An 18,792-nucleotide genomic window follows, 5' to 3' on the forward strand; every position below is an offset into this window, starting at 1 on the left:
GGATTACACGTCTTCGCTAAACAACGTGACAATTGTCACGTAATTTCGCATGGGTTGTGTCGCCAATATGTCAGAAAATTAAGTACTAATACCAGAAACCATACAATTAATTAATAAACCATACAATTTATTAATAAATACGTCTACCGAATGATCGTGTGCAACAAAAATAATTATAGAATAATAGAATAATAATTATTCCATGCACTGTCCGTAAACTAAATAAACTATAATATATATATACATATAGTAAAAAAGAGAAAAATTAAATCACATACTTCTTTTGCATATCGTGCATTCCCTAGCAGCTGGTAAAGCCTGCTGCAACCATTTCAAAGCAGCATTAGGAATGAAATGTTGTAATATCAACAAACACGTATTTCCCTTCGAATTTCATGGATTTGAGAATTATGTATAAGCCGCACGCAAGGCTCGACGATTGCAAAGGGAAGGCATAATTCGTGAACAACAGGTGCTTAAAGCAGGAGGCGTACACCTTTGACAAGGATACAGGGTGGGAACGCGCAGGCGTTCGCTGGCCTGTTCGACACGAAGTTTCCCTTTAAAAAAATCATCGTAAATCGTAACTTCGATATGGTAGAGTTGTTGAGACCCCATCGATAGACGGGGGCATGACAATATTATCGGCCTGTTGATAGCAGCGGCGAGCGGTCGGCACCGGGTGTTTCTCTATTATTGTGGTTGCTATTATTTCTTTCCCTCTCCGCCTCTTTCACGGTTCTCTTTCAGCGATGGGATCGATCCTATGCCGGCGAACCTCGCGTATCTCGCAAACTGATCTACCAAATGAATCCCGAACGAACCCTAAAAATCTTTCGTAAATTACCGTACAAGATCCTCCGATCTTCACAGGATCATCTTTGCAGAATATCTACCCTTCGAAACGGAGTACAGACGCAACCGCCCGGAAAGCTAGCTAATGTCCCGATCCAATCGCGAACGAGCCTTATAAACATCGGTCTAGAGTCGTTGTACAAGTTCGACTATTGCTCTTGCAAGAATTCGCTGCTGCAACGTAATTCGAGAACGGCGCGCCAGTGCAGTTTCGTGCCACTGCAATCGCAACGCGTTGCGACGTCGGGTGCAGAGGATCGCGGATGGAACGTTCGTTTTCAAGGTCCCGGTATCACGAGGGTATTGGTCCCATCGCTATTCGCATCCCTCGTCGCCTGGCACCCGGCATGTGCGCGGTGCAATCGATTCCGAAGTCAACGCATGCCCTCCGCCTCGTTCGACGCTGGAGAAGATAGTCAGTCGGTGGCACTGTTGCGACAGGGCTGGACGTGCACCGTGGGAAATGATCTAAGGGATCCCGTCCGCGACGAGCCAGCGAGCAGATCCGTATTTCAAGCAACCGCAGACAGGGTACATCGTGGCCAGAATGTATTAAGATTGAGGAATTCGCGACCTGTCACGCCCAGGTACGTATCATCCCCCAAACTGTCGCGTTGGTCAAGTGGCGCTGCTCAGCGTCACGCAGGTTGTTAAAACAGGGTGAGATAGATAGAGAGCGAGAGAGAGAGAGAGGTGGTGAGAGAGAGAAAGAGAGAGAGACAGTGACAGAGAGAGAGGGTAAGAGAGAGAGAGAGAGAGAGAGAGAGAGGGTGTGAGAAAGAGAGAGAGAGAGAGAGAGAGAGGGTGATGGAGAAAGAGAGTGTGTGAGAGAGAGAGAGAGAGGGACGAGGGGGTGGGGGAGAAAGAGAGACAGAGAACGTGACTACAACCTGATGCTTCGAGACTGTGTAATCGTACACCCGTTCCATACGTTTTCACCCGGAATCATTCAATTACTGCTGACTTTGTTTCCCTCTTTGCCTGGTCGCCGTGAGTTATTTTATCGTTTCAATTGATTTTAACGGGTACCGAGCCGGATTGTTTGCCAGAGATAGGACGGGGTGGTTCGTAGAAATAACGAGGTTTCTCCGATCGGAGGCTAGGTTAGTTGTTTAGGGGATGATGCATCAGACGCCAGATTGTTGCGGTTATTCGGTGCGCTTTGTCGCGTGTTTCTGTCGTACGCTAGCTCAGACATCGGAATTGCGTAAATCCGGCGGCTTATATTGTTACGCAAAGCCGTGCCCTTCGCGTACCGCACCCTTCTATCTGACCAGTACACCCCGCGCGTACGGGATTGATCGAATTATTGTATTAATTAGTCCGGGGATTATCGATGCGCCGTGTCTTTGAGAGCTGAATGAATTGATTGAGTATCGAGATTAACGAGTATCGCTATTAACGACTCTGCGGCACCGATCTTTCGACTCTGCGGCGAAACAGCTTTGCGCTCGTTAACTCGTACCAGTTCGTATGGTGCTTTATTCAGAGTTTCTTTAAGCAAGCGCCTACACGAACAGGCTCGAGCACTTTAAACGCTACGCAAGCCGATCTGTTTCGTTCTAGACGCGAGATGAAACGAAGATCCTCGAGTCGGTACTGACGTGGAAAATTCCGGGTTCGAGCTGCACGGTACAACAGAGAATAAAACAGATCGCGGATGTCCGTGTACACCGATTTGCATCGCGGAGTCTTCGGAACTCGGGAGAACAGAACAACAGAATATCTGAAACTGCTTCGAAAAGAATTTTTTAAAGGGGGAAAGTCAGAGGGCTTCAGAATGATCACGCTTCCATAAGGAATTCATGATCGTTTTCGCTCGAATCTGTTCTTTCTGGTGAAAAGTAATGAAGCAAGATTCGAATAATGAAGCGCACCTGCCGCAGATTTATTTGCAAAGTAATTTACGGGAGTTTCCGAAGTGTTAAAATGACGGCACTGATCCCCGGAGTTGCTTCATCGGGCACTTATGTAACTGTATTCAACAAGTTGTCTGAATCTGATTACGAGAACGCGAAGGGAGTTGCATTTGCAGATAATCAATTACCGTCGTTAACGATGTTCTCCGATAATCGGATTGAACATTTTTTCTTATTGTCGAGTAAAATGAACTTAACGTTGGTTAACAAATTTCTCGTTATACTATCGTATAACGTAGAACCGAACACGAACGCCCGATTATAATCTGTTCTTTTCTTTTTTCCGACAATATCGCACGAGCCTTTTTTTATTATGTTCCCATTTGCCGGGTGGCGCGTTTCACACCGAAACGGGGTGTCAGGCGATAGGTGGGAAGGGAAAGAGCAGATTGGCATTATCCCGTTGCTTTATCGACGCAGACCGTAAATTAGATGCACACTTCTAGGAACATCTATGGGCCGTAAACGGTGGTGGCGAGGAGGCTCGGAGCTGCTGGTGCTCTTTATCTTCCATCACGTTATTCTGGGCGACGGTAATGTCGGTGAGTACGATTCACCATCGTTCCAACGGCGCGAATAAAGAACCTCTCTCGGTCGCGGATCGAGGAGGACCCTCGGAATTGCTTTACGGATCCTCGAACGTACTCGGAATCAGCAGTAAAATGCCGAAGAATCCTACGCCTCTTTCCGCTACCCGCCAGTCAACATTTGCTTTCCAAAAAATCAATATGCCCGTGTTGCCCGGCAGAAGTGAAATTTGTTTACGGCAGAGAACAGGCTTCGCTCTCGCGATTTTTCCGATGATAATACGATCGCGCGAACAAAGCGATTTCCAATGAGAGCCGCAGAGCACCGAAGCCGAGGCACTTTTGTTTAAGAGAACTTCGGGATACATTTCCGGAGCGAGATCGCGACGAAGAATACGAAGAGAACTCGAAGAACAGCTCTCTGTGAATTAAACGGGTTCGGAAAAGTAAACCGGATAAATGAAATTTCTCCCCGTTGATATTTCATGCTCGCTGGAGCCGTTGCGCGGGGATACGCTTTCACTCCCCCCGTGATCAATGCCTTCATGAACCTTTCATTTTTCCGGTCAGCACGTTCTCACCATCCCCCTGTTTCCGCGACGCTGAAAAACGTTTCCGTTGATGAGAAATTTCCGGCGGACGACCGAATACATGCCCCGAAAACGGCACGTGTAATTCCCGGGGTGATCGATACCGGGCAAGAAGCTCGAGAAAATCGACCGCATTTTCCGTGAAATCGGCGGGACTCCGTCTGAACGAACTGCTTCGAGAAGGGGCGCTGTTTTCGCTAATTAAAGTTACTATCTCGGTGAACTTTAATTGAAAGAGAGATTACTATGAAGATCCGACGAGAGTTCTACGCGAACTCGGCGCGCTGCCGAATATTTTCTTCGAATAATCCCGCGCCGCGTGCGACGTTCATTTCTAAAGCGATATCGTTACGTTTTATCAACGAACGCACCCCGAAAACTTCCGGTTAAAAATCGAACAATTACAGTGTGTCCGCTATGTCGCGCTTTAACCCCTTAATGCACAGTTTTTTTGAAAAAGACCGGCCAAAAAAATCAATTTTTTTTCATGTAAAAAGACACAATTTAGAACGTTGTCTTGGCAAGAAAATGACAAAAATACAAAAATAATCAAAATTTTTATTGCAATTCTAATTTTCAGAATATTACTATTATTATTATTATTATTATTATTATTATTATTATTGTTGTTGTTGTTATTATTATTATTGTTATTATTGTTATTATTATATTTTATTTTACATTATATTTTAGTAAAATATATATTGAAAAATGTGCGAATCAGAATCTGAATATGAATACGCTGTCGGAAAGCGGCTCACAAGGAAGAGATAAGTCGTAAGTGATAAGTATAGAAAAAAAGGATATATTTTATACTTGAATAAGTAAGTGTTATAGCTTATACAATCCTATGTAAATGATAAATATCAATAAAACGATTGTGTTTTTTTTGCTTTCACATTGTTATTTTCAATTCTCGATTGCATTCGAGTGTGCAAAATTATAGCAACATAAAGTACAACGCCGCTCGAATTATCTCGAGTGTGCACAGTTTGGCCAGTTTAGCGCGCTCGAGTTAACTCGAGCGTGCACGTTAAGGGGTTAACCGGTTCCCAGTAATTGTATCGATTATCGGAAAGAGAGCTTCGTGTAAAAGTGCAATCGAAGACTCGAACTTTACCCTATATTGCGCATCCTTTTCGAACAATCCGGTGCGTACGATCGTTATTTTTAAAGCGATATCTTTAGCGGACAGAGACAAGCAACCTGTTATCAATGAATGTGCCGTGCAAAACTTCCGGTTAAAAATAGCGGTAGTCTTGCTACGACGATCCGTAGGCGGTTTCAACTTCGGCATTATCTTGTGTTTGCAAAAGGGGACTCGCGAAACCGAGCTCGTTCCGCTTCGCGAGCAGAGCTCGCTGGAAGAATTGGTCGCGAGTTGACCGATCCGCCGTGTGCGTGAGGAACGCAATTATCGATTAACACATTCGAAGAAGTGGTAGTAGGAGCAAAAGTAAACTCGGCCTGGCCCCGGTAAATTTTCTCGGGGTGGATCGATCTAAACGCACCTAACCGAAACATGCGATATTTATCCTATCGAAAGGGTTCCCCTTGTTGATCTCTAAATAAGATCAAACCGGAAACTTCGAGTTCCCGAACTTCTGACGAGAAACTCGATGAAAATAGGGCTGACAATGATGTATTACATTTTCAAGGCCGACCAGCGAGACACAATTCGAGACACTCTTCCTCGTTGTAGTAATAACTAAAATCGTATAAATACGTAAAAATATAAAAGGTGAAACCCGCGTTACAACATCGTCGATTTATCGGTTCGACCCTGTTGAAAATTGCATACGTCATCATTGCAATTAACCGATTGCAGTACGTTTTCGAGTCGCGTAAGATCGGCGAAACGATCGCCGCTGTGCACGTTGCTCGCGCGGAACAATGGTTCTCCCGATGTTCTCTCCGCTTCCCTATCACGGTGGATGTGTCCATTGAAAATTTCGGGTCGCTATCGATTCACTTTGACCCTCGTGTATTGCGTTGCACGTGGAGCAAAATGCTTTTCCATTCTATCGATATTCTTCGCCGCGTCGCCGACGGCTTTACTCAGAGTGCCGGATCGCATACAATAAAAATTTGACGTGACCGCCTCTCAGGCAGCGTTGCTTTTACAGCTGAACTAAAAGTTTTTAAAATGCAAAGAGTGCTTTATAAGAAAACGCAGAGTTCGATCGAAACAGTTAGTGCAGACCGTTGCGTTAATTAGATGCCATTTTCTGCGTCGGTGAATTCAGAAAGGTTTCGAAGCACGAGCTTCGAACATGTTGGATCTGTTTGGACTTGTCCGACGACTTCGATAAATAATTGACGCACGAATCTGCGAACAATGAAAGCCCGAGGTTCGAAGATCTCGTGGCTGGAATGGGCGATCTGTGCCGGCCTTGAAAATTTGAGGTTCCTCGGTGGGAAACGGGACGACACACGATTCGTTTGATCACCGCCCACGCGTTTCATCGAGCTGTACATCCCACGCGACCACCGCCTTTGCGAAACCCGGCTCGGATCCTCCCTTCTGCCCGGGATCTCTCAATCCACCCACTCAGTTTTCCTTCTTGAGGATCCCTTGTCGTCGATTCTCCTCCTGATCCCGCTTTTCTTCTTCCCTCGGCACTCCAAGATTTCTTCTTGCCTCGTCGCGCGTTCGCTCGCTCCGCAAACGAAGCTGTTCGTTGGACCCCTTTAACAAGTGGAACAATTACAATCGAAACACCGCGATACAATAAATTTGTTCACCGAGTAACAGCTTTCACGGTGTTCGAGTATATACGTATTATTCCTCGCATTGTCTGCTGTTCGCAACTTTTTCTTTAAAACACGTTCCGAATATGATCTTTATTTTTTTATTCTATATTGCGGTTTTGAAAGCGCTCGGACGTCCGCTTCGTACGCCTCCGCTAGAACGTCACTTTCCTAGCGTGCCTGACCATCACGTGCCATTTTCATTTGCTGTAATATTTATGAACGTGGGCGGCGGAATGGCGAAACTCGATCCCCGGTAAAATAATTTCATGTAAATTGAAAGTTACAACAACGGCCTGGTGTCTGTTTCAATTTTAAGCAGAGACAGCCCTGTTATGGCCGGACGCCGGGGCATTTTATCGCTGCGTTAAAATCCGCGCGCGTTCTCTTTATTTTTTTCGAATAATTCCGCTCTCTGCGGCGCGCCGTCAAAACAAGTTGTCTCTTGAAAAACTGTTTACGTAATGTCGCGCGTCTCTCGCGAGAAAATGTACGAAATACGGCAACCAGAAAATTGAAAATGTAGGAAACGAGTGTCTTTCGAACGGGGTGGGTGAAAGGGGATGATAAAAGGCAACTGGAGGCGAACGATGCTGAAGAAGAAAAGGTGTTCATGGAGATTGAAAGTTCTCCAGACATACATATATGTCTACGCTGACTGCAAAAACGTTCCTTCCGTGCGATCGCACGGCGACATTTTCAGTAACGTTCTCCTCCGCGCAGCGAAGGTTAGGGGAAATGGAACACCGGCTGCCAATTACAGCATCTCAAGAGTAACGAGATTTTATCAGAAGAGGAAATTACAGATTCGTTTCCACGTAAAATGATTTTGCGCGGCTCTGTGAGATGTAAATGTCGCGCCGCGCTTCGCCCGCTGCGCGGATAAACGTTTGTAAACACTTTTCCGCGAGCGCCTTCCTCGTTGTTTCCACTTGGAAACTTGTAAAAAAAAAAAAAAATGATAATTCAACCTTTGCCATTTCACAACGAAATGAATAATGTAAAGACAAAATAAAAGGATATTTCTGGTAACTGCTGGAGACGATTACACGTCGTCGCGGTTGAACCTGTTTTAAATAAACGCATAAAGGCCCGCAGTACAATTATTATACCTTTAATTACATGGCGTGACGTGGCGGTATTACGGCGGCAGCGTTATCAGCGTATCGACCGAGATATAGTGCCCTAAAGTTTCCGTTTTCCAAGTCCCTGTATTATTATTGTTCCGAGTTCTTCGAGGATCAAACGTTGCTGCGAAATGAAAGAGAGCCATCGGACCGCTCGCCACTCTAATTAGTCGGACATATCGTAGAACCACGGCAAACATAGCGCGCGGCACACATCCAGCCCGGATGATTATGACGCAGGAGTTTACGTCAATCCGTCGGGAACAAAAGAAACGCCGAGCATTCTTGCCCGAGCGCGATTTCATCCCCAATCCGATAAAAGCGAAAGCATGAAATCAATCAAATCCTAGAAGCCTGTCTTTTTTCCAATTTCAACCAGAACCAATTCGACGCCCTCGACTCGCGCGAATGATTGTTCCTCGTTCGAAATAATTGGATGACAGGTTTTAACGAAGAAATATGTTTCAGGCTGCCTTTTCAGCAAAAGCCTCTGCAACCCCCGAACGGAAACCTGTTACAACGGTAACTGTTCTCGCTTATCTCTTAACACTTTGCGAAGCGTTCGTTTGGCAAATTGTTAATCGACGCTGGTTTATGAAAAAACTGGTGGAATGATCTCGTGATTTCAGATTTGGCATTCGGCAAGTGTCTACCATTGTACGCTGACCTGAACGAGGACGACTATTATCAGTGAGTGTTCGTTTACGTTCAATGACATGCACGCGCAGAGGGGAAACAGTACTTTTTAATCAAACAGGTGTCCCGTTTGTTTGTTCATTAAATTCGACGGCTTTAGAGGTGAAAGAGCATAAAAAAAGGTTTATAATTGACTCGCTCGTTGCGACCAACCCTCGTTTAGTTTTAGTGTCCGAGTATAAAACGGTCTTACTACTTGAGCTCTCGCTACTCGACCAGAAAGTATTAAAGTTCCATGTCTCGAAGTGGGTCGTTTCCTTATGTATACGATTCCGAAATAGAACTACTTTATCAGCGGCATTGTTCGTTTCTGTTTCGAAACAGATACGACTTCAATATAGACGAGCTCGAGCTGCTAAGGCTGCAATTAGAGAGGCTGCAGATCGACGGCTACAAATGGTCACACCCGTACACACAATGCATCATGGTGACGTCTTTGTACAATTTGCGTTACGGGTACGATGCAATCCTTTTATCGAAAAATGTACATCGGACGAATGGTCGCGAAAAGTTTCTTCGAGACATTTATAAGATTCAGAACACACTGTATCAATATATTAGGGGGACCGAAAAGTTATGTCGTTTGTTTACATTAAATTCAAACAGATATTTATCTGTTAAAATTTTTTTAACTAGTTTTTATTTTCAATCAATGATGTAATCACCCTCATTATCAACAACCTTTTTTTATTTAGTATGCAAATTTTTAGTGTGCAAAAATTAGTATGCAAAAAAAGAAAGAAATACTGACATGCGCAGAAGCGACATTACTTTCCGGTCCCCCTAATATTTAAATCGTCTACGAGTATTCCGTTTTTTTTTCTTTTTTAGAAAAAATTACGACTTAGGACTGTGTCAGCGTCTGAAACAAGTCACGGACTTCGAGGATGACAATGTGATTGACCATAGAGTGAGTTTGTAAATTAGGCTAACACGACGACACCTGATACAGAAATGTTTCTCTGATTGATAATCACCAATTTCGATTCCAAAGGTACCCACGATAGCCATTGTAAAGTTTACGCCGAACAACGGCAATTCCGTAACCCAGTACGGTAATGAGTTATACTATCCCCCGGGAACTCGTGAACAGTATACTCGAGGCACTCTCTATAACAAAGAATTCACGCAACCGTCGTACAAGGAACAGATGAAAAACTTTCCCAGGATACACGAGTTAAGGTACGCTCAAAGCCCGTATAAGGAATACGAGCCCTTAATCAACGAGGAGAACTACGACGACCATGAAGACGCGGTCCGAAAGAAAAGCTTCGAAAGAATTAACGAAAGGTTGTATCGGACCAGAAGGCAACCGTACAACATGAGGAATTACAATGACGACGCTATCAAATCCATAAAGTATGCTCTGGGCGAAGAGGTGAAGACTGATTACCCTAGACAGGAAGACATGAGCACCGACGACGCCCTACCGATCGAGGAGTGGGGATTTTTAATCAACAAATCTCCTGACGATTATTACAATAAAAAGGAACCGGACGCCGATGTCGATGTCGAGTATGAGAAGGCTTTCTCTAAGAAGTACAAGCATCCTAGGAAGTTCGCACGTTTCTCGGATAAAGACGAGTTTCTGTTGGAAAATGTGAAACGCAATTCGAACAATGATTACAATAGCGACGATTACGAAGACATTAATGGAGAGATCGAGCTACCGGACGCACCTTCTTTGGAGAACGTCATGTACACTGAGGGAGGCGTTGTGCAGCCTGCCAATGATAAATCTGATTCCGATGCGGACGGTAAAGTTTTAAACGATTTGAGGAGTTCCGAGGTGTGAAATTACTTTTGAACAATTTTTTTGCAGAAAATGCATACGACACTCTGTTCGACAATGACCTGAACGAGATTCTCTGGAGACAAGAATTGGCTGGCTTTAAGAGGAGGGAACGATTGGATGTGAAGAAACCGGGGCCTCCTTTCTCGACCAACAACTATGCATTCAAAAATCAATTACAATCAGGCAAGTGTCTTCTATAACATTTCGATAGAATGTGCTAACTTCTGACTCGTATATTTATTTCCAGGCGAGGAAAAGGAGAATCATTCCGATTCGAGCGAAACAGAACAAGATGTGAGTAGCAATTCAACTCTTCTTCAAATATTGCTGCAACATTGAAATGCAAGTGGTAATCAACTTAATGTTACAGAATGAAGAGTTACTGGCACCCTTCGTGAAGAAAGAAGTAGGAAACGGTCAACCGGACGAGACATCGACAAAATCCTATCGCAACGTTGATCTAGATCATGTTTATATCGAGTTCCAACAACCCTTTCACACGTGGCAAGAAGCTGAACATGTAGTCAAGGAGGTACCGCTTGAACTTCTTAATTCTATAACCAACATCTCTATAGAGATATGATTGAAACAATTGTTGAATCTCCAGGTGGGTAAGCTGCTGGAACTGGCGCCAGGAACGCTGAAGGATATCCGAGTTGGTCGTGCGGAAGTGACGTTTAAAGTCGTGAAAAATAATAAAAATTACAATGCTACCGATGTCGCTCTTAAAATAGGTATTCTCATTACAAAGAAGAGTCGTGAAATGTATTAATTAATTACATTGTAATTCTAGATAATATTCGGGGCAAGCTAAAGGAGTCCCTACGTGTTGAGGTGATCCGTGCAGGCATAGGTGACAAGGTTCATCTTAAAGCAAATTTCCATTAAACTAATATTTATTAATATTTAAACACTTCGATACATAAAATTTCATCAGAAATAACGGACATGAATTGTTTGTAGACTAAACTCCCTGCGATGCTAGAAGTAGCTAGAGCACCTGAGATGAATTCAAGCGTGTTCGGTGCACTTGTGGCTGCAGGGGTTGGAGCTGCCGCTGCAGCTGCAATGGTTACATTGCTAATCGCTCGTGGCCTTGCTAAATCTCGTGCTAAACTGGCAGGATTAGATACCCCTGATCCAGAAGCGTCGAAGGATTATCAGGATTTATGCAGAGCTCGAATGCAGGCAAAGCTGCCTACTGATAAACCGGAGTCACCCCGCGTCGCTAAAATGACCCGCGAAAGCGAATCCAATAATTTACCATCGAATCGGTCTAGTACATCTTCATGGGGCGATGAGCCGACAACTTCTAACATGGACATATCGACTGGACAAATGGTTCTTGTAAGCTGACGCTGCGAACTAGCAAATTCTAGCGATAGCTACTAATATGTATTCTGGTTCGATTCGTTGGAGAGGTATTAATTTTCTACGCTTTTCCAGAGCTATATGGAGGATCACCTGAAGAACAGAGATCGTTTAGATCAAGAATGGGTAGCGTTGATGGCTTACGTTGCTGATCCTTGCTCGAGCGAGGTTGCTCAGAGCGAAGCAAATGTGAAATGCAATCGTCCTGGTGGACCATTCCCTTACGATCACTCTAGAGTGATATTAAACGATCTCGCTAACGCCAACAATTCTGACTATATAAACGCCTCCACAATTGTAAGTACCTCCCTTGCCCGATGGTCAGAATTTCTTGAGGGAAACGCTGGCTTAGAATACATTACATCATAGTGTATACATAATAATTTTATACGTCGTTTCTACCATAACGGAACCAAAAAATAGAAATCGGTAAGTCACGCGACGAGCATGTAGTTTGATGATGCGGCAATGCTTTCCACAAAAACGCTTTTGGTAGACATTCTTGCATTGCTGCAACATTGTGAATTGAGGCATGGCGAAGTACACAATGCTTGGACGATTCTTGCCAGAGTGACTATAGGTCAACAAGCAAGATGTGTACTCACCGAAAATATGGAATATGCATAAAATGTGGATTTAAATGACAGAAATATATCTAAAAATATTGTTCTGTAATAAAAACTATTGAGTTTACTGAAGGATTTACGTCCACATTTTATTGATAAAAGGTATACACAACGCGTGCACCATTGTATATGCAACAGCTCTTTGCCTAAACATCAATAGTAAAGATCTCCGAATTCACTGTGCAAACATTAGACTACCCGCATAATAGGAAGATTCCCAAGCAATGTACAAGAATGCTTTCAGACGGACCAAATAACTAGCTTTTTCAATTATCGGTAATTATTGTAATAACAATGACTTGAGGTCCTATGAAATTTCCAGACGGATCATGATCCAAGGAATCCAGCTTATATTGCCACGCAAGGTCCTCTACCACATACGGCAGCAGATTTCTGGCAACTTATTTGGGAACAAGGCAGTGTTGTAATAGTGATGCTAACCAGACTAACTGAAGAAGGAGTAGCCATGTGTCATCGATACTGGCCAGAGGAAGGATCAGAGTTATATCACATATACGAAGTACACCTTGTGTCCGAACATCCTTGGTGCGATGATTATCTGGTGCGCTCATTCTACCTGAAAAACTTGCGCACTGGTGAGACTCGAACTGTTACACAATTCCAATTCTTGTCTTGGCCCGAAAATGGCGTCCCATACTCTACCAAGGCTCTCCTTGAATTCCGTCGGTGAGTACCTAAAATATACAAAAAAAAATATAAATATAAATAACACTGTTGTATACATTACAGAAAAATCAACAAGTCGTACAAAGGCAGATCTTGCCCCGTAGTCGTACACTGCAGGTAAGCGATCTTGTTAAATATTAAGTCATTCCATATGTTATGATGATAGAAAACTAATTATGTTGGGTGCTACTAAAGGAGTTTTTAAATTGTCCTCTATTTTATCTGTACTGTGTCTCATTAACTCACAGTGATGGTGTTGGTCGTACCGGTACCTATTGTTTGATCGACATGGTTTTAAACCGGATGATGAAAGGAGCTAAGGAAATCGATATTGCAGCTACTCTAGAACATATTAGAGACCAAAGACCCGATATGGTTGCAACAAAACAACAATTCGAATTTGTTCTCATGGCCGTGGCAGAAGAAGTACATGCTATTCTTAAGGCTTTACCCGCACTTCCTGCCGAAAAGTCTCCTCCTGCAGGAAACAATACTTCCATGAAGGAGAGTCAATGAGATTTGAACACGAGATCCTGAAATTGCAGCCGCGGCGAGCAAAGGCAAAGTATTAATTACAATCTATATCAAAGGAAAAAAAAATGGCCAAACATTTTTAGTCAATCATCTAAGAGTCTAGAATCACTGTTAATCTTTCATTTCTGTAAGTTACTTCTGTGAGATGCTTCTAACACATTGTAAATTAAAATTTACAAGTCCCCAAACAAGTATTCGTTGAAAGATCATAAAACATTGATGATTATAAATTTAATTTAAAGATTTTGCTGATTATATAAGGTGATGATAATGATACGTACAAACTATATGGCCGTACAGATACTTCAGGGAGCAGTGTCAATCTGTAAAATTTCTTGTGAATCTCATTTTACTACGGCCTACTTGGACATTTTAAGTACAAGCATATGGATTCGAAAGACTGAGCTATGCAGCTGTTGGAATTCTAAATATTGGCTAATGATGGAATCATTTGTACTATGTATTCTTGTAAGATTGTCTCTACAGATGATTCTTGTAGTGAAATCCTAAATCGAATTTTCAAATCATTTTTTTATAAACACAAATGCTTATAGCACATTATGTAGCTCAGTCTTTACATACTTTATTTTGTTCTTGATCTCGACATCAATATTATTTAAGTGAAAGTTATATTGCTTCCTCTCATAGACGACTTCACTAACGTGCTTTACAATAGCTTTAAACAGAGTATTGAAATATATTGCAAAGTAATTAACATTACATAGTTCTATCTGCTCAGTCAATTCTATCAAGCATACAGGGCGTGAAAGTTCGTATTCGTTAAGTTTTGTCCTACTGAGGTTCGACACGTATTTATTTCATTAAGAAGATTTATTCCTTACTGTAAAATTTAATTAAAAACACTTGTTCACGACTTTTTAGTTCGAGAAGTGAGTACTGAGAACAAAGTTTTAGAGATTGAAGCCAGAATTTTTATACTATTGTTAAATATTCGAATATTTACCGTTATATGTAAAGAAAGACAAACATTAAACACTATTTATCAATCTGTTTTCTACGCGTACGAGAACGAACGATCGAGCTGCACAATATTCATGGAAGATTATTATTAAGTGCTTATCATATCAACAAAAAATTATAAGAAAAATATTTTATCGGTGTGAAATATGAATCAATGTACGACCACGTAAAGTAACATTAATGTATTAAATGTCATGTGGAAATGTCGAACAGGCTCATGGAATGAAATGTTTAATCATTGTATCGTGATGATAATGTTTAAGTGGTATGTAAAAGAAAATTATAAACATACATGTTTGCACGAATTGTCGTGTCGATATAACAGGTTGTAAATGATAATGCTACACTTGCTTTAAAAAGATCGTGGCCTTGTTGATCCTGCAGATCCAGCCTCCCACAGGGTGAACAGGCTACCTTGAAGGTTCCTTCCTTCTCGTTGTGCAGTACGATTACTGTCAATTAATATTTTTTTCTTTGTGTTATACGTTATGGCGTTACTCTTTATTTTTATAAAACGAGGAATTACGAAATTATAAAAATTCCTATTGATAAAACAAACGATGAATTAAATTTAAAGCAATTGGCTACAGCAAAAAAAGGATTCGAAACAAGATACTGTAGAATACCTTCATTTCCATACCGCTTCCAATTTTAATAATTCGACAAATCAAACGTGAAAATTTTTAATTGTTCTTTACTTTGGAACGTTCTCCACTTTGTATAAATTAACTCAGTACACTGTGAACGCGATGCGAAAGTTTGCTTGACCAAAAGATAAATAAGTTTCGTTAAACTTTTTTTAGCACAGATTCATATAACAGATTCTATATTTTTATGCAGAGGATAAGTCTATATAAAACGAAATAATATAGTTATATAAATCTATACTATGTTACTCAAAATGTAATACTATATGTGTTATAATATAATAAATCACTCTATGTTCAAATCAACACTACGCATAACGTGTGTACAATTATTTTATGGAGTTTATTTTTTCCCTTATGTAAACCTTACACATTTATAAAAACATTTTGGAAATCTATAATTTGTAAATATATACTATACGTAGCACAGATTAACGATAAATATTATGAATATAAAGAGTTACAAAAATACTGCTTATATATTTGGACATTACTTATGATATGGCACTGTTTGTATCATACAATGCATCCTAATATATTTTCAGTCATTTTCGATACTGGACGCGTACGGTTCAGGAAACAGAGGATACCAAAATCCTAGAAATAAGTAATATTTTCAAAGACTTGTTGCATTTAACTTTATCAACAAAATTAGAAGTAATTATGTTACCTTCAGGAGATCTTGGTTTCTCTTTATTAATCCTATGACGAGAGCATTGCTTTTGCCTAGTTTTCATTTCTTCCTTAGAGAGTCCAAGGTTACCATAATACTAAACATAACAACAAACAAATTGCTTAAATTTTTTATTAAATACAATAGCCTGAATTACCTTGCATATAATAACTATAATAGATAAAAATCATAGAATAATGATAACTTACTCTTCAATGCATACATGTAGCAATAACAAACATTTAAATTCCTTACTATTTACGAAAATTGTATTATAGATATAATAAAAGCTATAGATATATTTGATACCTTTTCACATTCCCAACAAGTGGAACCAGCCATCTTTGCTCTTTCTGCTTTATTTCTTGTTTTATCAATAAGTACATTCTCTTTCTTAGATGCCCTGCAAAATGTAATTGTATTAGATAATTTTAGTAATAATAAATAGTTTATAAAAGATACTTACACATCAAAATTATTCATAAGATTCTTCTTCATGGATGGTGAGTCGTGAGACATATTTTTTGGCATATTGAAATTACTAATTTTTGTGTTATCAACTTTGGAAGTTGATTTCTCTTTAAGTCTTTCACCCAAGAGATCAAATGTTTCATCATTACATGAGAGATTGGAGTTGCAGGTTTCTTCAACCAATTTCGACAATTTTCTTTTTTGTGCTTGGCTTCCATTACTAGTATCAATTTTTTCAGTTTCTTCTTTTGATATGTTATTAACCATACGTTTTGTATCATTTTTCTCAGTTTTCTCTTTAGGTCTTTCACCCAAGAGATAAAATGTTTCATCATTACATGAGTGATTAGAGTTGCAGGTTTCTTCAACCAATTTCGACAATTTTCTTTTTTGTGCTTGGCTTCCATTACTAGTATCAATTTTTACAGTTTCTTCTTTTGATATGTTATTAACCATACGTTTTGTATCATTTTTCTCAGTTTTCTCTTTAGGTCTTTCACCCAAGAGATAAAATGTTTCATCATTACATGAGAGATTGGAATTACAGGCTCCTTCAACCAATTTCGACAACTTTTTCTTCTGTGCTTGAAATTCATTACTAGCATCAATTTTCTCAGTTTCTTCTTTTGGTATGTTATTAACCATACGTTTTGTATCAATTTTCTCTGTTTCTTCTTCTGGTATGTTGTTAACTATGCGTTCTGTATCAACAAGCGACAAAGATGGTAAAATTTCGTAACTGTTTCTAATGCCCTTGTTCTCCGAGATACTAAATGATTTTAATTCTTTTTTCGAATATAGTTCTTTACTTTGTGTAGATGTATCTACAGGTAAACATTGACTGAGGTTAGCATAACTAATTTTAGTATCGCTAAATAAATTAATCTTTATACTAATATCGTCTCTAAATTTTCCACTACTATTTTTTTTCAGTTTCAAGCTTTGTATTTTCAATTTCGATTTCTTACGTTTAGTGGGACTATCTTCAATTATTTCTTCATCTACTGTTTCATTGGAGCCAGTACCCTTTGAGTTTTGCTGTAGATTTTTTGTGGATGTAAGAAATTCAGGTTGTATCAATTTGTTTAATTTTTTACGTTTCTTTGCATCCATGATCATTTTGTTTTCTTCAGATGGAACGAATGCGAGCCTCGACTGTTTCAACTTCTTTCCACTGTTCAATAATGTGGTTTCAATATTATATAGTTTACTGAGTCCCAATTTTTTTGGCAATCTAGACAGTGGTGTACATTCAATTTCATCATTATTATTCAAAATATTTGAACACTGATTTTCTTTGGTTTCAACAGATGTAGAAAGATCTTCATCAGAACTATTTGCCAAAATGATAATATTTTCTCTAAGTGGAATAGATGTATCAATCTCATCAGTATCATCCAAAATGGAACGGCCAGGTGTAATACTATTCTTCTTAGGCTTATGTCTTCTTATAAGTACTGGACTATGTAATAATTTGTTATGACCAAACTTATCATCAGCTAGAATTGTTTCATTTGAACCCAATGTATTATCCAAATTATATGTAGTTGAATTCTTGGATAATTGACTTGTTTGATTACTGTATACATCTATACAACTTTCAGCTTTCGGTAATACACTAAAATATCAATAAGGAAAATTATAATACTTATTTTATAAATGTAGAGTATCAAATAATGAAGGCAAAAACTCACATATTGCTATTATCACTTTTAGATTTAAACACTTGAAATGGAATTTTTACACCAGCATTTTCGCAATATTTTTGCAATTTAATATACTCAATCCATAATTCTGGAAGCATAAGAAAAATTTATGATTCAAATGTACTAAAATATGTAGGCATAATTTCACTGATAGATTCAGTTATATCTGAAACTAATATGAACATACTAAACTGATTTAAACACATATATTCCAAAAGATTTCTTATACTACACACATTGCTTATAACAAGCTCATAGGCAATATATAAAAATATATAAACATATATATATATATATAAACACAAAATCTCGACTGTAAGTCATAAAAAAAAAACAAAGTCAGGTGTAACTAACGTTTATAAGAACTTTTTGTCTTGTTATAGTTTGTTAAATTCATCAGAGCAGTTACACTAACAGATTTTGATACAGTTTATCTATAAAGTGGAAAAAAGGAACAAAACATAACAGACTGATACTTAATTATCTATGAAAATCGAAACTTATCTATAAATAATCGACGATGAACGTACATCCAAAACACATATTATTAATAGAGCAACAACAACAATTACATATACTTACTTTTATATTGTTCGAACGCGTCCCCGAGAATTCCGGCAAAATTCTTGGTTGCATTTCGTACGTCTTCGTTCTCTGTACAATAGTGAAATTGTAGAACATCTGAGGTAGCCATCGGTAAAGTAGACGAGGTTAGGTATTTGTTTTTTTGCGAACAACTCGACACCTCGCCTGTATTTTTCACTTTGCATTAATTAATGTGCTGCATATTTTTATTGTGCATACCAGTTATCACACCGAACATAGAAACGAACAAA

At 39.8% G+C, this 18,792-nt stretch overlaps 2 protein-coding genes across 3 annotated transcripts; one reads left to right on the plus strand and one right to left on the minus strand.

The window, feature by feature from the left end:
• Nucleotides 1–1,251: 1,251 nt before the first annotated feature.
• Nucleotides 1,252–15,412, plus strand: IA-2 (tyrosine phosphatase IA-2). 2 transcript variants are annotated; one of them, XM_076524556.1, is made up of 17 exons: nt 1,252–1,442; nt 3,221–3,316; nt 8,238–8,291; nt 8,399–8,459; nt 8,790–8,921; nt 9,297–9,375; nt 9,460–10,222; nt 10,288–10,443; nt 10,508–10,554; nt 10,631–10,792; nt 10,868–10,994; nt 11,054–11,133; nt 11,224–11,607; nt 11,707–11,928; nt 12,580–12,944; nt 13,008–13,061; nt 13,193–15,412. In XM_076524556.1, the coding sequence occupies exons 2-17, from the start codon at nt 3,229–3,231 to the stop codon at nt 13,458–13,460; spliced, it is 3,042 nt and encodes a 1,013-aa protein (XP_076380671.1). In that variant the 5' UTR covers nt 1,252–1,442; nt 3,221–3,228; the 3' UTR covers nt 13,461–15,412. The 2 variants fall into 2 exon arrangements, with proteins under 2 accessions (XP_076380671.1, XP_076380673.1); XM_076524558.1 differs by having other exon boundaries at nt 11,054–11,121.
• An 18-nt stretch (nt 15,413–15,430) lies between these two features.
• Nucleotides 15,431–18,673, minus strand: LOC117220878 (uncharacterized). Its single transcript, XM_033471299.2, has 6 exons — nt 18,539–18,673; nt 17,945–18,044; nt 16,246–17,868; nt 16,089–16,182; nt 15,777–15,876; nt 15,431–15,703 (listed from the first exon to the last, which is right to left on the minus strand). The coding sequence occupies exons 1-6, from the start codon at nt 18,648–18,650 to the stop codon at nt 15,648–15,650; spliced, it is 2,085 nt and encodes a 694-aa protein (XP_033327190.2). The 5' UTR covers nt 18,651–18,673; the 3' UTR covers nt 15,431–15,647.
• Nucleotides 18,674–18,792: the final 119 nt, after the last annotated feature.

Source organism: Megalopta genalis, chromosome 1 (genome assembly GCF_051020955.1).
Source record: "Megalopta genalis isolate 19385.01 chromosome 1, iyMegGena1_principal, whole genome shotgun sequence".
In the NCBI taxonomy this organism is placed as follows: domain Eukaryota; kingdom Metazoa; phylum Arthropoda; class Insecta; order Hymenoptera; family Halictidae; genus Megalopta; species Megalopta genalis.

Excerpts from the sequence above, each read along its gene's own strand:
- IA-2 (XM_076524556.1), top strand. The coding sequence starts at position 3,229 with ATGGGCCGTAAACGGTGGTGGCGAGGAGGCTCGGAGCTGCTGGTGCTC. Across the intron at positions 8,292-8,398 it reads AACGGAAACCTGTTACAACG|ATTTGGCATTCGGCAAGTGT; the intron begins GTAACTGTTCTC and ends TCGTGATTTCAG. Across the intron at positions 10,995-11,053 it reads CGATGTCGCTCTTAAAATAG|ATAATATTCGGGGCAAGCTA; the intron begins GTATTCTCATTA and ends TTGTAATTCTAG.
- LOC117220878 (XM_033471299.2), bottom strand. The coding sequence starts at position 18,650 with ATGGCTACCTCAGATGTTCTACAATTTCACTATTGTACAGAGAACGAA. Across the intron at positions 18,045-18,538 it reads CGCGTTCGAACAATATAAAA|AATTATGGATTGAGTATATT; the intron begins GTAAGTATATGT and ends TTATGCTTCCAG. Across the intron at positions 15,704-15,776 it reads GAAACCAAGATCTCCTGAAG|GATTTTGGTATCCTCTGTTT; the intron begins GTAACATAATTA and ends ACTTATTTCTAG.